Source organism: Acinonyx jubatus, chromosome A1 (assembly GCF_027475565.1).
Source record: "Acinonyx jubatus isolate Ajub_Pintada_27869175 chromosome A1, VMU_Ajub_asm_v1.0, whole genome shotgun sequence".
NCBI classification, from domain to species: Eukaryota; Metazoa; Chordata; class Mammalia; order Carnivora; family Felidae; genus Acinonyx; species Acinonyx jubatus.
In genome coordinates, this window is record NC_069380.1 from 77598179 (window position 1) to 77615809 (window position 17631).

General features: G+C 43.8%; 1 protein-coding gene across 3 annotated transcripts in view; it reads left to right on the forward strand.

Moving 5' to 3' along the window:
• The window catches only part of MYO16 (myosin XVI), a 605690-nt gene that overhangs the window by 338307 nt on the left and 249752 nt on the right, over positions 1-17631 (forward strand). For all 3 annotated transcript variants that reach the window (XM_027065214.2, XM_053217786.1, XM_027065212.2), the window contains exon 16: positions 7335-7482. In XM_027065214.2, coding sequence (XP_026921015.2) covers positions 7335-7482 — 148 coding nt within the window. The remainder of the gene's footprint in view (positions 1-7334; positions 7483-17631) is intronic.

A 17631-nucleotide genomic window follows, 5' to 3' on the forward strand; every position in this document is an offset into this window, starting at 1 on the left:
TTTTCTTTTTTTCTAAGTCACTGCCTCATTTAAATGCATAAATGTGAATTAAGAAGATAGCCCACTTTGTGGCTCAGTGGAAATTGAAATCAGCCATTACCGTCAGGCTGCGAGGAGGCCTCAGCCATTTCCCTCTGAATCTGCGTAGCCCCTCTCTGGTCTCATCAAACGTCAAGTCCAGGACTGGACTCTGGGCTCTCAGAGGACAGCCCACGGGGCCCCCTGTGCCTGGGTCCTCCCACCCCATTCACATCCTCCAGCCTCGCTGGACTATTTAAGTTCCTTGGTGGTGAGGCCACGGCTTAGTTTCTCCTCTTTGCTGCCTAGGGGATGGGGATACTTCCCTCTCCTGGAAAGTGCAGGCAATTCTTACTGCACTGGTATCCTTTCGGGTCACTTCTTCTTCCCCAAACTCTCTTTCTAATGTGTCCACTGGATCCCAGCTCTGTTCACTGTGGATCTGGCTCTTTCCTCATTTCTTTCATAGCACCTGTCGATATCTGGAAGTGTCCTTTTCTTGGTCTGTCTGGTTGGTTGCTGTCTGTGTCTCCTGTTGGGATATGAGCCTGTTGGTGGCACTGCTCTGGTCTGTCGGGCTGAGTGGGCAGTCCCTGACTTTTGTTGGGTCGATGAATCTAAGGAATGGATGTAAAGAGCCAATAAAATGAAGCATCAGCTGTGTTCCTCCTTTCAGGGAGGACGTGGTGTGAAGGCCGCATGAACTCATTCATGACCACAGAGAATGCGTATTATTGGGAACGTAAATCGATAGCAGAAGTTACCAACACTTAACTCTGGCTCTTTTTTAATTAGAGATTGTTTTTCTTCATAAAGACAGTTTGTGTCCGGTAAGAATGGAACCACGTTCTCCTTCTTAGTGCCCACTCCATCCTGTAGGGATTGGGGAAGGGTCTGCAGGGGGTGGGGGGGGGGAACTCAGAGTCCACATGTGCGGCGTAAAGTGCATTTGGCTCCTGTCTTGCCTGCATCCTGAAGACACCCACATCCACATAAGTAGAAACCGAAATCGGGACTCCTGGGGGGCTCAGTGGGTTAAGCGTCTGCCTCTTGGTTTCAGCTCAGGTCATGATCTCACGGTTTGAGGGATCGAGCCCCGAGTTGGGCTCTGTGCTGAGAGCACGGCACTTGCTTGGGGCTCTGTCTCTCTCTGTCTCTCTGCCCCTACCCCATCCCTGTGTGCTCTCCCTCTCTCTCTCTAATAATAAATAAAGGTTAAAAAAATGGAAACAAATTTTCTAACAATCAGAAATGTCTCCCAATATATATTCCAGGGCCATAGTATCTGCTTGGGAAACTTTTAAACTTACAGTTGAAACCAATGAAATGGACAGTCTGTTAGGGCTTTTGCTTGTGTCCTTCGGAAAACGAACCAGAAGACCGTCTCCATCTTTGTTATTAGCATCATAACTGAGCCTTAGGCTTGTCCTGTCAACTGGACATTCTTTTAGAAGTTTCAGAGTGCTTTAAGTGATCTTAGCTCCGTTGAGGAGCAGCATCTTTTAGTGGTGATCAGCCACTTGGGTTTCAACGTGACAAGGCCTCCAAGAAAATTTAAATGAGGCACCGTCTGAAAAGCCCCAGCACAGAGCCTGGTACACCACAGATGCATGGAATAGCAGTCCCTTCCTCTTGGAGGCCACAGGAAGCCCGGGACCTTTATACCTCCTCGTCCCCACATCCGTATGGGGTAAAGAGAAACGTGAAAATTGACAAAGCCAGAGTCAGGACCAGGAGCCACACTTGGGCTGCTAGTTGAGGCACCTTTCCTTATACCACCCCTTGTATTAACCTTGAATAATGAAGTCAAAAGAAATGCATAAGCGTTTCTCAGGAAAGAGAGAATATTTGGATATTTTAATTAAGCAAGAGTGTGCTTTTGGTGACCTTTAATTGAAGACACGATGGCCATGAAGACATGATATGCCTCTGGGAAGAGATCCTAACTGGTCATGATTTATAACTAGAAGGGCGGGGCATGGTGACAGTGAGTGCTGGAAGTTTCTGGAAGTCAGTGGGAAGGGCATCGAGGGCAGGCATTTGTCTTTTTTGAAGGAGAGGATATTTATTTCCTCCATTTTCTTTTATAATTGAACAGAAGTTGGCATAGCTCTATAAACTATTTTACTGAGTACTATGTCATATATAATCAACAAACATCTACATTTGTGCCAGAACTTTCTGAGAAACATATTCATATATAGATTTCTGGTAAGACAGAGGATCACAGGTGTATTTTAATCAGGAATGTTCCTGAAATAAAATATCTTTTAAAACATACAGGTCTTGAGAAGTCAAAAAACCAATTAGCAGGAAGTCTCTTTCTGTGTGTGGACATTTATATGAATGAGCCAAACCCCGTTAACTCCACACCTATCATTTTCTTTCCATTATTTTAGTGTCACTTCAGACACAACAAAAGGCTGACATTTTCTCCATCTGGAAGAATATGAGAGTCTCAGAGAAATTAGAATTTTTGGTTGTTTTGTGTTTTCTTCTAACTAAGGGCCTCTTTTAAGATACTTTTTTCTCAAAATCCTACCGATCAGAATCCTGCTAACCCACAGCAATTTTATTCTCTGCAGGAGATGAGCTAACTGGGATGATTGCTAATTACGCTGTTTTTGAATTTAGATTAAAGGTATTGAAATCACTATGTGAGGTGGAATTTGATTAGTTTTGAATGCTTCTCTAAACGAAGCTTGGATGTTGGCTGGGACAAATGGGCGTAGGGTCACCCTTTTCTCTGAATACAGAAGCAGAAGCGTGATGGCCAGTACTCCATGGCCTCTGATATTCCTGTAGTTGATGACTAAAAAATAATGGAAAGGAACAACTATAGAAGCTTATTCCTTACATGCACAGATTTTTAAAAATATCCTCTTGAGTAGAGTTAATATTGCTAATGTTAAGTGGAAAATGTTCTTAGCAAATAATTTAAGAGAGGGAAAAAGAGAGGAAATAAAGTGTAGTAATTAAGATCTCTTCTTGAAATTATCACCTGATTTAATACTCCAAGAGAAATGGAAAAGAAACGACACTTCCCTGTTCTAATTTTAGCATCACCTTTCGGCAACTAATTAAAGGGATATTTTGAAAGAGGCTTTATGCACTTACGACAACTTTTCTAAAAGGTTTCTAATAAGACAACTTTTCTTAATAAGAAGTACTGATTTTGAGGGGTTTTTCTTCTTTTTGCATTTATAACCATTATGACAGGCTGAATGGGCCACTTAACTGAACTTTACCAGAGGGAAAGCACGTAATAGTCTTTCCATTAGTTCAAGTAGATTTGCTATATGAAACCAAAATCAGGAGACCTCACATTTTTTTTTTTTTTTACTTTTAGAGGCTGGACTCTAGAATAATTATACGCAGACTCATTATACAAGATGATGTTTCTAGTTCAAATGTAGGAAATAACTATGTCCATTTGACTCCCTAACAACTGTCACCTTTTGATCCAAAACAATTATTGACCGTGAATCTTTACTTCAAAGTGGAAAACTACAATAATTTACGGGTGCATTTGAAATTGAAATGCTTCATTGTTTACTGACCATTCATAATGATAAGAATAAACCTTAATGGGGGGTGGGAGGGAGGGGAGGGTGGGTGATGGGTATTGAGGAGGGTACCTTTTGGGATGAGCACTGGGTGTTGTATGGAAACCAATTTGACAATAAATTTCATATATTAAAAAAAAAAAGAATAAACCTAAATTCCAATAAAAAGTATAGTTCAGAAAAACTACAAGTTTCAGCCTGCCAAACATATAGCCATAAATGTTGTTTTAATTTTTTTAATGTTTATCTTTTAATTTTATTTTTGAGAGAGAGAGAGAGAGAGCATGAGCATGAGCAGGGGAGGGCCAGAGAGAGAGGGAGACACAGAATCCGAAGCAGGTTCCAGGCTCCGAGCTGTTGGCAAGAGCCTGATATGGGGCTCAAACTTGCGAACCACGAGATTCGAGATGACCTGAGCTGAAGTCGGACACTTAACTCACTGAGCCACCCAGGCGCCCCAGCCATAAATGTTGATTGACAGTAGCTTCTGTATTGCCAGTCCTGTCTGGAAGCAAAATCGGGATTGTGATCTCCATGCTGCATTCTCCCACCATTGTCCAACAACATGTTTTTGTGATGTGGGTTGTTTTTGTTTGTATTTTTGTAATCTTTAGCAGCAGAAGCTCCAAATAATGGATATTAGATATTTTGCTACTGGACATGTGAGGTCACAATGAACTAGGCAGATGGCTAGACACTCTTCAAACTGGGCATGTGCTTTTATAGACACATAACCTGTCTTCCTCCTTAACTGGGAAGTAAACTTTATTATTGAAGCATCTGTTTCATTATCTTACCCCTAAGCTATAAACCATCGTTTGGCTCCTTTTTATAATTTTGATATAGATGTTGAAATTTGCCCAGTATACTTTCTGTATATCAAATTGTACCCGCATAAATTCAAGTTATATTGCCTTTGCTACAGTGGGTTTCTTCCACGATTTTCGGCAGTGAGACACTATTGTCTATGTATCTGGTCTTTGTATAGTGTAGCTGTATATACTTCTGATCTGGTTGATAGTAACACTTGCTAGGGTCTATAGCAGAGCTCTTTATAATCAGTATCTGTTTATATATACCATAGCAATATGACTTGTGCTTTCAAATTGTAAGACATTAATGAAGAAAGTTCTAAAACTTACCTTGGTGCCTTTGTTATACCCAGGGACATGTCTTGTTTCAGATCGTATTTGTGCATGAAAGTTCTGTGTTGGGTCAAGAACAAAATAAGATGTCTCCTCTCATCACTTGCTTTCAACATTGTACTGGAAGCCCTAGCCAATGCAATAAGACAAGAAAAAATATACACAGATTGGAAAGAAAGAAATGAAACTGTCTTTGTTAACAGATGACATGATTATCTCTGTAGAAAATTGGAAAGAATCAGCAACAAAAATTTCCTGGAACTAGTAAGCCATTATAGCAATGTTGTAGGACACATGCTTAATATACAAAAGTCAATTGCTTTCCAAATATCAGCAATGAACAATTGGAACTTGACATTAAAAACACAATATTATTTCCACCACTACCAAAAAATAAAACACTTAGCTATAAATCTAACAAAATATTTACAAGATCTTTGTGAGGAACACTATAAAAACCCTGATGAAAAAAATCAAAGAAGAAAAAAATAGATGGAAAGATATTCAATGTTTGCAGATAGGAAGGTTTGATATTGTTAAAATGTCAGTTTTCCCCAATATGATCTATAGATTCAGTACAATCCTAATAGAAATCCCAGCAGGTTACTTTGTGGGTATTGACATAAAGTTTATGTGGAGAGTTAAAAGATCCAGAAAAGCCAACACAACGTTTAAAAAGAAGAACAAAGTTGGAGGATTGGTGCTACCCAAATTCAAGACTTACTCTAAAGTGGCAGGAACCAAGACAGCATGGTACTGGTGAGAGAACAGACCAGTAGATCAATGGAACAGAATAGAGAGCCCAGGTAGACCCAGGTAAATATAGTTAACTGATCTTTGACAAAGAGCAAAGTTTGATAGAGAAATGACAGTTCTTTCAACAAATTATACTAAAATAGCAGGACTTCCTCATGCAAAAAAAAAAATGACTTGAAAGGGATCATAAATCTAAATGTAAAAACAAAACTATAGGACCTCCTGAGTGGCTCAGTTGGTTAAGCATCCGACTTTGGCTCAGGTCATGATCTTGCTGTTTGTTGAGTTCTACCCCCGCATCAGGCTCTGCACTGGTGGTGTGGAGCCTGCTTGGGATTCTCTCTCTCCCCCTCTCTCTCTGCCCCTCCCCAACTTGCTCTCTCGCTCTCTCTCTCAAAATAAATAAACTTTAAAAAAAAGTATAAAACTTTTTAAACAATAACATAAGAGAAATTGTAGGTGACCTTGGGTTTGGCAATGAGTTTTTCATATAACACTAAAAACAGCAATCCGTGAAATAAATAATTGATAAGCCGGACTTCATTAAAATTAAAAATGACTGTCCTATGAAAGACACCATTAAGAGAATGAAAGGATGAGCCACAGATAGAGGTAAATATTTGCAAAACAAGAAAAACACATCTGATAACGGACTGCTAACTAAAACATGCAATGAACACTTAATACTCGGCAATAGGAAAACAACCCAATTTACAAAATAGAATATCTGGACACCTCATGAAAGAAGGTACACAACTGGAAAATACAAAAATGAAAAGATGCTCCACATTATAGGTCATGTAGGAAACGTGAATTAAAACAAAAATGAAATACCACTGCAAACGCATTAGAATGTCTAAAATTCAAAACACTGACAATGCCAAATACTGGCAAGGACGTGGAGCACCAGGAACTCTGATTAATTGCTTGTGGGAATGCAAAATGTCATGGCCACTTTGGAAGACAGTTTGGTGATATTTTACAAAGCTAAACATAGTCTTACCATACGATCCAGGAATCACACTCTTCAGTATTTACCCAACTGAGCTGAAAACTTATGTCCACACATAATGTGGATACAAATGTTTATAGCAGCTTTATTCGTAATTGCAAAAACCGTAAGCAACCAAGATATCCTTTAATAGGTGAGTGGATAAATCAGCTGGTGCATTCGTAGGGTGGGCTCTTATCCGATGATTTAGGAAGTGAGCTCTCAAGCCATGAAAAGACAGAGAACCTTAAATGTATATCTTTGAATGAAGGAAACTGAAGTGATTACAACCTGAGAAGTTTTGCATACTGTATGATTCCAACGATATGACATTCTGGGCAAGGTGAATCTGTAGAGACAGTACTAAGAGCAGTGGGCATCAGGGCTTAGGGAGAGAGGAAGGGATAAATACTGGAGCATGGGCTTTTAAGGGCAGTGAAACCATTCTGTTTGTTACTGTGCTGGGAGAACATGGTATTATGAACGTCTTAACGCCGGTGGAGTGTACAAAGAGTGAATACCAACACACATTTATATACTTAATTAATATTAAGCATCAATATTGGCTCATCAATTCTAACCAATTTACTACACTAACACGAGAGGTTAATGATAGGGGACACGGTGTGCTGGGTAGGAGAGAGAAGGTATGATGGAGCTCTTGGTATTTTCTGCTTAATCTTCCTGGAATCCTACAAACCGCTCTAGAAAATAAAGCCTCAGCTATTTTTCAAAAGGTCTGTATTTGAAAACAGTTGCGTTATTATCTCGTGCAATTCGTTAGCGTGTGTAAATCTATGGGAATGAAACTAGTAATGCCATTTAACAGAATCCCCCCCCCTTTTTTTTCTTAACCAGCCAGAATTTATACATACATGCTCGAGAAATCCAGACTTGTTTCACAGCCTCTTGGCCAGAGCAATTTTCTCATTTTCTACTTGTTGATGGATGGGTTATCTGCTGAAGAAAAATACGGGCTTCACCTTAATAATTTATGTGCACACCGGTAAGTGACTGCATATTTTCTACGTGGTAATTCCGTCCTGAAGTCGTGGTGGCATTTAAGCAGTCTTAAACTTTCTCCTGATTTTTCAGAGAAGTGGTGGGTGGGTCAAAGAGAAAAATTGGGTACTGTTAGGTTACAACCACCTGTAAAAGGATTGCAACAGTTTTTTTTTTTTTAGAGTGTTGAGGTTTGTGTACGTATTAAGTTGTGTTTCTGTTTTCCTAATTTTCAGATCAGAATTAATAAGTGAGCATCTATATAAACCTTTCTGTTCCTTTGGGTATTTTGGATATAACGTTAGTTATGCATTCCTAATCTTTGGCAGTCTTTTGAAATAATGGGCAGTATTATGTGGCAATCACCGTTCATTAGTAACAGATGAAATTGCATAAGGGATGAAGACAAAGGGCACATAAACCGAGGAGCTCATTTGCTGCCCTGGAGGCAGAAAGCATTTGTTCAAATGCAGATGCATTGGTCATAGGACAGGATGGAGGTGAGGGACTCCTAAAGATATGAGCTGAGGAATGTCTTCACGCTGAGGGTATTTCTGCCACCTGCCCGATCCGATGTGTCTTCCCATGCGGATTGGTCCAGATTTGGATCGGGATGAGAAGAAAACAGTGGGCAGAGTGAGCCCCGTTCAGGGGAGAAAAACAGGTGCAAAAGGGAGCAGAGGGAGCTGGGTGTACCGACCAAGCTCACTAGTAAATCTGGGACAGGGCAGAGGCACTAGACTCCGAAAGAGATACAGATTTATTTCAGGTGCCTGCTAACATCTGACTTGGAGTTACTGGGTGTTTGTTATTGGATTCAAGAAGAGTGGCGTGTGTTTCATAATTTTTGAGAACCCTTTCGAGAAAAGTGAAAGAATGCCTGAGGAGGAGGACCTGTCTTGCTGGTTGAGGCATGAAGGCAGAGAAGCCTCTGGGGCTGTAGGGTCGAGATGCCAAGTGTGAGAGATGGGGCTTTTCCGGGGTGATAGGGTCTAAGGGGCTCCTGGAATGGATTGGAGGGACAATGGGGCAGCCTCTGTCGTGGCCACTGCCGTGAGGCGTTACTGAGAGTGGGGCACAGGGCCACTTGAAGGGGATGAACGGCCCTGTCCTAACTTACCACGACGTTACCAACCACTCTCAGTCAATTTCTTTGAAAATATTACATCCAGGAGTATAGGCACAATGGGTCATGCAGAGCAGGAGAGAAGTAATCAAAAAGTTAAGGCCTTATCAGAATTGTGTTTTATTTACTGAGGGACTTTGGGGGTTTACTGTGTTCCCAAACAACAGAAATTCAGAAGAAAAAGAAAAAATAATACTCCTTTTGGAGCATGGTAGCCTAGGTAAAAGTGATTTAAAAAAAAATATGGAAATGTTAAGCTCCTAGGGCACTGAAAATGTTTTTTACCAAATCTCCTCATTTCGTGAAGGAGGAACTCAAACCCAGAACCATAAGGAGGCTTGTGCCAAAGGGAATATGTCATGTATCCACAGCACTGAAAGACCTGTTCCCTGGAACAAGGCTTTGTTTTGCTACATTGAGTGTCTCTAATGGGAGACGTTGTCCTTGGGAGGAAACGCATCGGATGGGCAACCCCACATCAGGTGTTCAGGAGTAGAAGCGAGGGAGAAAAGTCTTACGGATTTCTGTGTTCCGAATCATGCTTACGAGTACAATGTCAATGTAGACAGCAGATAATTGGTTTAGGGGGTTGTCTGTATCTATTTGCACGCGTGTGCCTGGCATTTCGGACTTAGAGCCACTGAAGAGTAAAGGACCGGAATCTTTTCTACCATTCAAAGAAACAATTTAACTTCTGGGTCTGGGGTTTGGACCCGTCTTTCCGAACGTGTGGGCGTGGGGGAGAGAAAACAAGGTCTCCTTTATGGGGGAGCCCGCCCCCGCATTCATCCCTCTTTGCAAAAGAGAGTTTGGAATCACTCAGGCTATTTAGAAAGTCAAACAGTCAGGGGTTCCTTTGTGAGAAGCTCCAACAGGAAAGAAGTCAGCAAAATCATGAATCATTCAATTCCCCTGAACAAAGAGGTTATTTTATTAAAATGTATGATAAATATCTAATGGGAACAAAACAACATTCCTCAATAAAAATACACACCACCACTCCAGATTCATAAAAATATCAGTTGGGGCGTTTGTACAATGAGAATAACACAGACATAATGTTCTTTAATAATAAAACAGGGTGTTTTGCAAGTTACAATGCATCATGTGCATCACATTGTTTCTGGGGTTTCTGTGGCGTGGGTCTTCTCCCTTTTATGGTGCTGGCAAGGCTCGGGCAGTTGGTATTTGTCTGACGTTTGAATTGGGGTTGGGGTCTAATCTTTATGGAGTAATGATGTATCTCAAGGACCATAATTTTTGAAATTGTTTGGGTCATTTGCAATCGGCGGTGTAAATCTCAACTTGCTAGCTTTCTGACCTTTCACAGACCAGTGGCCCTTCTGAGTTTCCCCCTTAAAATCAGCACCCAACAGGTATGGGAAAAATCACGATGTATAAATAGACTATTAGGAAGAGTGCTGTTGTTACCATCACATCTACTGATCTGATTTTCTTTACAGAGATGTTGAGGTATCTGTTAAATAGACCATCCAGGGGCACCTGGGTGGCTCAGTTGGTTAAGTGTCAGACTTCGGCTCAGGTCATGATCTCACGGTTCATGGGTTCGAGCCCCACTTCGGGCTCTGTGCTGACAGCTCAGAGCCTGGAGCCTGCTTCGGATTCTGTGTCTCCCTCTCTTTCTGCCCCTCCCCTGCTTGAGCTCTCTTCCTCTCTCAAAAATAAACATTAAAAAATTTTTAAAAAAATAGACCATCCAGATATGCCTTTGCTTACTCAATGTTCATCCCACAGTGCAGCTTGAACTGAAATGTTGATGAAGTATGTTGAGTCTTAAGGCAAATAATACCAAGAATTGTGAGCCTGCTTCCTGCAAATGTACCTCTTTCCTTCTTTAATAACAACTCATTGCCTGCGTGGAACATAAAATAGACATGGAACAGTAACTGGGGGCTGCAGACATACTCGGTATCCGTCATATGTTCTTATGTAATTGAACTCCAAAGAGAAGGAAACATTGCTGGAGCTAATGCTTTATAATTAAAGCTACATAAGTGTCTTTTTTTAAACTTTGACTCTGTTTTTGGAATTAAAAGTTTTCAGAGTCTCACATGAAAATTTATGAAGGTTTATTTCAGTGTTAAATGCCCCTAAAAATACTTTCCTGCTTGTAAAATTGGAACAATACCTAAAACAAGCAGATAGCACTGTTGCTTAACCATGGAATAAAAATGGTACAGCCATGAGTTCCTATAGCTGAACTGCATGGAGACAATATTTATAACACTTTGCATAAGGATTTTTCTGTACAGATTGTTAAAACAACAACAACAATGATGTCAAGGAAAAACAAGTCTCTGGGTCACTAACATTTAAAGCAGGGAAAATAAGATTGCATTTACCAAGAATTTCCACTAGATGGTGCCATCTCCACAAAGTCAGGAGCTAAAAAAAAAAAAAGGCTCATCACTAAAGGTTTCTTTTTGATTTATGGTTCTTCCTATGATTTACTTCTTTTTCCTGGCTGTTTGTTTTTCAAGTTCTATTTCAAACTCCTTTGTACGTATTCCTAACCTTGCATCTCAGGATAAATATAGTCCACGTTCGTGGGATTGGGCTTTAATGAAAGTTAGACACAGTCGTTAATTGCTTATCTTCGGTGTGCTTTAAACAGCGTTTACAGGTTTTCATCCCAGAACAGTTGGGCTCCAAAATGCAAAGAAGTTATTCCTAATCTGCCTTCATACTGATGAGCGTCGTAAAATTATTGCCGCCGCACTGCATAGTAACATTTTCAGAAAAGGTCAGATTGTGAATTACAAGCTGAGAGCAAGCAGCCCTTGACTCAGAGCTTGTGACCTGTTTCTAACCTTGTGTGTTAGGAAACTCTGACTCATCCAGTATTTGAACTTGTGATTGCTGCCTGGGAGTGCACCTGTCACCGAGGACGCTGTGGCAGTTAACGCTCACTGAGACTTCATTTCTTTCGCTCAGGGTTTCTTATGCACATTTAACTTGGCTTGAGAAAGTTTCACATAATTGAAAAATAGGTAAGGGTAAACTTACGTTATTATTTGAGGATGACTCTTCATTTGGCTACATATTTTAGGCAAGCAAATCTTGAAGGTGCTCCCAAGACACAGTTTCAAGATAAGAGGAATCAAAATGTATCTCTACCTGACTCTATTATGAGTTATCTACATGATAATCACAACTGTGATACCGACAACTTAGAGAGCAGCGCCCATCATCCTCCAGACCCCGTCCTACTATTCTCTTCCCTGTCTCTTTGAATCCTCACCTGGACCTGAGCAGAGGACTGCTCCTGCATCAGAGAGACCAGGGCATGAAGAGGGAGAGGTCATCCAGAAGCCAGACTGGAGTCTAAGTCCTACTGACCCTCACCCTTCACCCTCTGTATTGTGCCCACAGCAACGTGGCCTGTAAATTGGCAACCACTGGCTTTGCCACTGTGCCTCAGGGACATCTTTAAGGAAAATGAAAGTGAAAGCACGAGGTCGATGTTTGTGTCCAGGTTTTTATTTAGAATTAGTTAAGCAAAACTAAGTCCGGACATTGTGGAGTCTGTCACCTCTATCATAAAAAGCAGTTCTGGGTTACTTCTTTCTCAGGTAGAAAAATTAAAATTTTAAGCCATAAGAGATTGCATCATCCTCGCTGAAGGTTAGAATATTGAAAATAATGGAAAGGGTTGGGTCACCTCTGTAAATGGCCAGGTAAATTTCACTTGTGAAAAGCCAGTAGCGAGGATTCAGCGTCAGGGGTTTCTTCCTTCTTTCCATTTTGGAGTCACGTGCGCCCAGATGAGGAGAGAGAGGGGAAAAGAAAACAACAAACCACACCGGTATGAGGGACATGTTCTACCTCTTTAATTAGTCTTCAGAATCCTATGGGAGAGTTGTGAGCATTCTAAATTGTTTTTATTTTTTTATCTAAAAATTGTTTTTAAATGTTTTTATTTTTATTTTTGAGAGAGAGAGAGAGACAGAGAGACAGAGACAGACAGACAGAATGTGAGCAAGGAAGGGGCAGAGAGAGAGGGAGACACAGAATCCAAAGCAGGCTCCAGGCTCTGAGCTGTCAGCACAGAGCCCGAAGTGGGGCTCGAACTCACGAGCCACGAGATCATGACCTGAGCTGAAGTCAGATGTTTAATTGACTGAGCCACCCAGGTGCCGCATCATTTAAATCTTTTAGCATCTCTATGAGATAGATCTTAATACTCCTCCTGTTCTACAAATGGGCACACTGAGACCTACCAGATATGTAACTTGCCCGGGGCTGTGCAGGAAGGAAATGGGGGCACCGTGATTTCAAACCCGGTGATCTGTCCCCCAGGACCCAAGCGCTCAACTGGTTGCCCCTGATTGCTGTTTGTCCCCTGGGAAAGTGTGATGGCCAGCCTCAGAATTTGGAAACTGACACTCTGTCTTGACATACAGACATTAATTCCACTGTCTGCACTTCATGATTTGGAGAAAACCGATGAAAATATACCTTTTCTCAGCATCACCAGACTATTACTCTTACTATAACTCTTTTCAGAGTTCTGCTTCTGTTCCTGGAAATTCCAGTTTGGTTGTCTTTACTTTCCCAGGCACCAGTGCGAAAGGAGATACCGGGATCCCCATATATCCTCACATCTTGGTTCTTTAAATGCATCACCAAGTGCTGATTTGATGTCCTCACTCTTGCTTGGCCAGGCCTGGCCTACCCCCCATCCCGTCTACACAGATTATTGTTTTCCTGCCTCTTTAATTCTTGCTCTTTACATTCATGTCAGAATAATATTTGGTAAATTCCAATTTAGCAAATTGGAAACCTCCTAGCTCCGAAGTATCTAATAAGTATTGCTTTTCTGTCACATCAGATAAAATCTTCTTGATGATACAAGGAAACAGAGCTGGCGAGGCCTTAAGGAATTTGAAGGAAGGGATTATTAACATGTACTTGGAGATTCTCTCTACTTCTGTCTCCGAGAGCCTCAGACTGGAGCTGAGCATCAGGCGAGTGAGGAAATAAACTCGGGTGACATTCGATGAGCAGTGACCACGTTTACCTTTCAGTTATGAAAAAAGAAATCCACTCTTGTGTTAGGAGAGCTCAATGTTCTGAGTCTCGCTTTTCCGGTCAGCAAATTAGATGTAATAATCTGGACTATAGATCTCCAATTGATTCTTCGTAGTCCCCAAAGACAAAATTGTTCTGAAAACCGACCGTTTATTTCTGACTCATGCTGGTAAAAGGACTGACACAACCTGAACTCGTCTGAAGCAGAATCTAAACCTGAATTGACACATATCTCTCACTTGTTAGGAATATTCGTATGGTTTTTCCCAGAGTTAAAATGTTTGATTAAAGCATCCTGCCAATCTTGCTGGGAATATAAACACTCCATTAACTTACAAAAGTAAAGAAAAATCGTCTGCACAACAGAACATGTCTGGGTCCAAAAGTTTAGGATAAAGAGTTGTGGCTGGCGTCCCCCAGTTTGTGTAGGTGTGAACCGTGGTAGTAATGATGTTTCTCGCCAAAGGGAAGCCCCACCTTACCTACCTAAGGCAGACACTCACTGAAAATGACCTCCACATCTGCCTCAGTGTCTCACAGCAGGGTCCCTTCCATTTCCAAGAGCCTCCTTCCCTCCCGGTCTCTCTTTGTCTCTCTCATCTCTGTCTCTCTCCGTTTGAATTATTTCCCCTTTATGAATAAAAATTATTTTATTGCATTCTAAATCATGCTATATCAAGATGGCGGGCGGGAGCCCCTCTGCCAGTGGGGGTGATATCATCTGTTTTGGATGTGAGGCTCAGGTAGGCTCCTGAAGCTTATAGAGAAGAACCACAGAGCATGCTCAGGGGTTGGCTTGGTGACTCCCTATTACTTTAGAAAAACTCTCACAGTTCCGTGTGTGTGTGAGAGAGAGAGAGAGAGAGAGAAAGAGAGAGTTGGTCTCCTTCACAAAACCTACCATGCAGCTGTAGCAACAGCGTCCCATGCTCACGTGTGTGCCACCCACCATATATGTCAGGCTAATGCAGTGGGTGCCACTTCTCTGTGTCCCAGCCCTGCTTGCCAGTGTCCTCCACTGCGGGCACCCAGCAGCCCCATATGGCCTTCCCCCGGGGCAGAGGTAGAGTGGCCATCTCCCTGCGACAGGCGAGCCTGGGTGAGCCGTCCCCATCACTCCAGCCCACGTCTGCCCCAGCCTCGTTTCATCCCCTTGCCGAGTCAATCACCATGACACGTACACATACTCCTTCTCCTTGTTTTCCACATGCTCTTTCCCCGATGGTCTTCGGTCCCCGATTGCGGTTCGCGGGAGCCATCAGACGGACAGTACAGGGGAAGACACGGTGCTCTTCCTGGTCCCGAAATCAAGGCCCACGAATAACTGTTAGCAAAACCGCACGTCGACGTGGCCTGTCAAGTCCACTTCTGCTCTTGCTGACATTTAAGGGGCTTTTGTCCTTGCAGTGGGCTGACCGCTTTGTACCTTGTCAGTATTCGATGACAAAGGCATGTGGGCTGCTGACGGCAGTGAGCTTATCAGCGGAAAGCACACAGCTTCCATGGGACCCTCCTCTCCTTGCCTAGGTCATTTCGGGAAATCGCGCAACCTCTCCGTGCCTCCCCTTGGTCCTCCGTGAAGCGGGACTGGCCTCAGCACTGTCGTGCATGTGGTCGGGGTGGGTGGCCGGCTGCCGGAGCCTAGAGGAGAGTCAGTTCTGTCGTTACTGCTAGAATGGAAGGCTCTTTTCCGTCGGAGCCATATGTGCATAACTAATCACCGTGATGCCAAAGACCATGAGTTCCTGTTAGAGCTTTAGCTCACGTGGAATAATTGCAACCTTGGCAAGGCTTCTCCTCGTGTAGGTGTGACCTCGGGGCAATGCCACACAGGAACGTGTCACTGTGACATCTCTCCGTGGTGGAAATTTAGTCGGATCTTTGGATGACAATCAGCACAGCCCTTTGAGGCAGTGAGGGTGATGAGGGCAGGTGCGGAGAGGAGGGTGGCCGGGTGGTGACAGGCGGGGCTGGCTCTCGGGACCCCACGCTGGCTTCTCCGCGGGTCCCCCCTTACAGCAGGGGAACAGAGCATGTCGTATTACAACCTAAAGCAGAACCTGTACACTTCTGGAAAACTTCCTGTTTCATGTTTTCCCTGGGGCAAAAAATCAATTTGAATGCTTCAAATGCTTTGTCATTGTGTATCAGCCAGAGTGGGAAAAAGAAAAGGGAGGGGTGGCGCCTGGTGGCTCAGTCTGTTGAGCGTCCGACTTCGGCTCAGGTCATGATCTCGCAGTTCGTGGGTTCGAGCCCCGTGTCAGGCTCTGTGCCGACGGCTCAGAGCCTGGAGCCTGCTTCGGATTCTGTGTCTTTCTCTCTCTGCCCCTCCCCTGCTGACGCTTTTTGTCTCTCTGTCTCTCAATAATAAATAAACATTTAAAAAAAGTAAAGATTTCCTTTAAGTCTAAACCTGCATTCACTTAATCACAAGAGATGATGACCTCAGTAAGATTCTGGAATGCATGATTTGTTACCGATCGTGTGTTCTCCTCAAGAGGATTGTGTCCGGTTCGAACCAGACATGCACTGTGTATCTTACAGGCTGGGTTCTGAAACCGATAACATGATGAGGGGTTTACACAGACCCCTGTGATGACAACATGTGTTCACGTGTGTGCACGCAGACCCAAAGTGACGTTCCCTGGGCTCTTTGAAGCGAATGCCGTTTGCTCCTGTAAATCTGCAGCCTGTCAGTGCAGTTAAAACCCTAACAACCAACATTCGTTTGCGCTGAGAACTTGACATATGTCACCTCCCCTCATCCGCGGCTTGGCCTGACACAAGCCAGGGTTGACTGAGTTACCCAACGGCACGTGCTGGCGGCTCAGGAGCCACGGCCGTGGCCAGGCCCTAGATACACCCCACGTCTGCCTCTCAAACCCTGGTCTCCAAATGACAGGTGGAAGATTTCAGGGAAGTGTTTGAAAAAGAGCCACACGGTGATGGCAGCTCACAGAGAAATGTCCCCGCACACAAGGAGAGGCTGGAGCCCAAGGGCACCGATGTCAGCTGTTCATCTCATGTTCTGGTTCCAGTCACTTACGGTGAGGATGGAGAGGAGACAGAGCCTGACCACTAGCCGGTCCCTCTCCACGCCCCCGCCCCACCCCCTGCCCCCCACCCTCACTCCACCCACCCCTGCTCTCCTCCCTTGTCACTTCCCACCCCACCCACCCCTGTCCCCCACCTCACTCCACCCCCCACTTCACCTCTCCCCGGCCCCTCTTCAGCCCCCTCCACCCACCCCTTCCTCCGCACTTTACTCTACCCCCCACTTTACCACTCTCTGCCCCCCACCCCTTCTCACTCCCCCCTCCCCATTATCCATCCCCCACTTCACCCCTCCCCACCCCCACCCCTCTTCAACCTCCCACTCCACCCACCCCTGCCCTCCTACCTCTCTCCACCCCTCACCTTGCTCCACTGCCCCCACCATCTGGCCCCTCTCCCCATATCGTGACCCCAAACTGCCCCACTTTCACTTCCCTTCTTGCGGCAAGCCTTCTGCCCACACACTTTCCCTCACCCCCTGCCCTCTTCACCCCTGCTTTCCTGTAGATTCAGAATTTTCAGAATTCGGGCCAGGCTCTTTGGGCTTCTTTGTTTTTCTCTTGTTTGGGGATTCTGCCACAGCAGGTTCCCGTTCACCTTATCGTGGATGGGCACACAGAGACCTGGCGTTTTTCATGAATTCCTCCTCGGCCAGATCTTTCCCCACCTGCATTTGTGCTACGGCTTGGGGACGTAGGTGTGGGCACTGCTGTGTGGTCACAGGTCATTGTGTTGGCTTTGTTCTGACAGCGGCATCTTTTGTGAGTGAGCTCTCTCGGCCGCGGAGGCTTCCCCATGGGCTGTTGGGGGAAGTAAAGTGATCCCGCCTTCTTCCTTCTGCTGGTAACTTACGGCCCCTTAAGTGGCCTTGGGAGGAGTTAGCTTGCCAAGACAGGCCCCTTAAGTGGCCTTGGGAGGAGT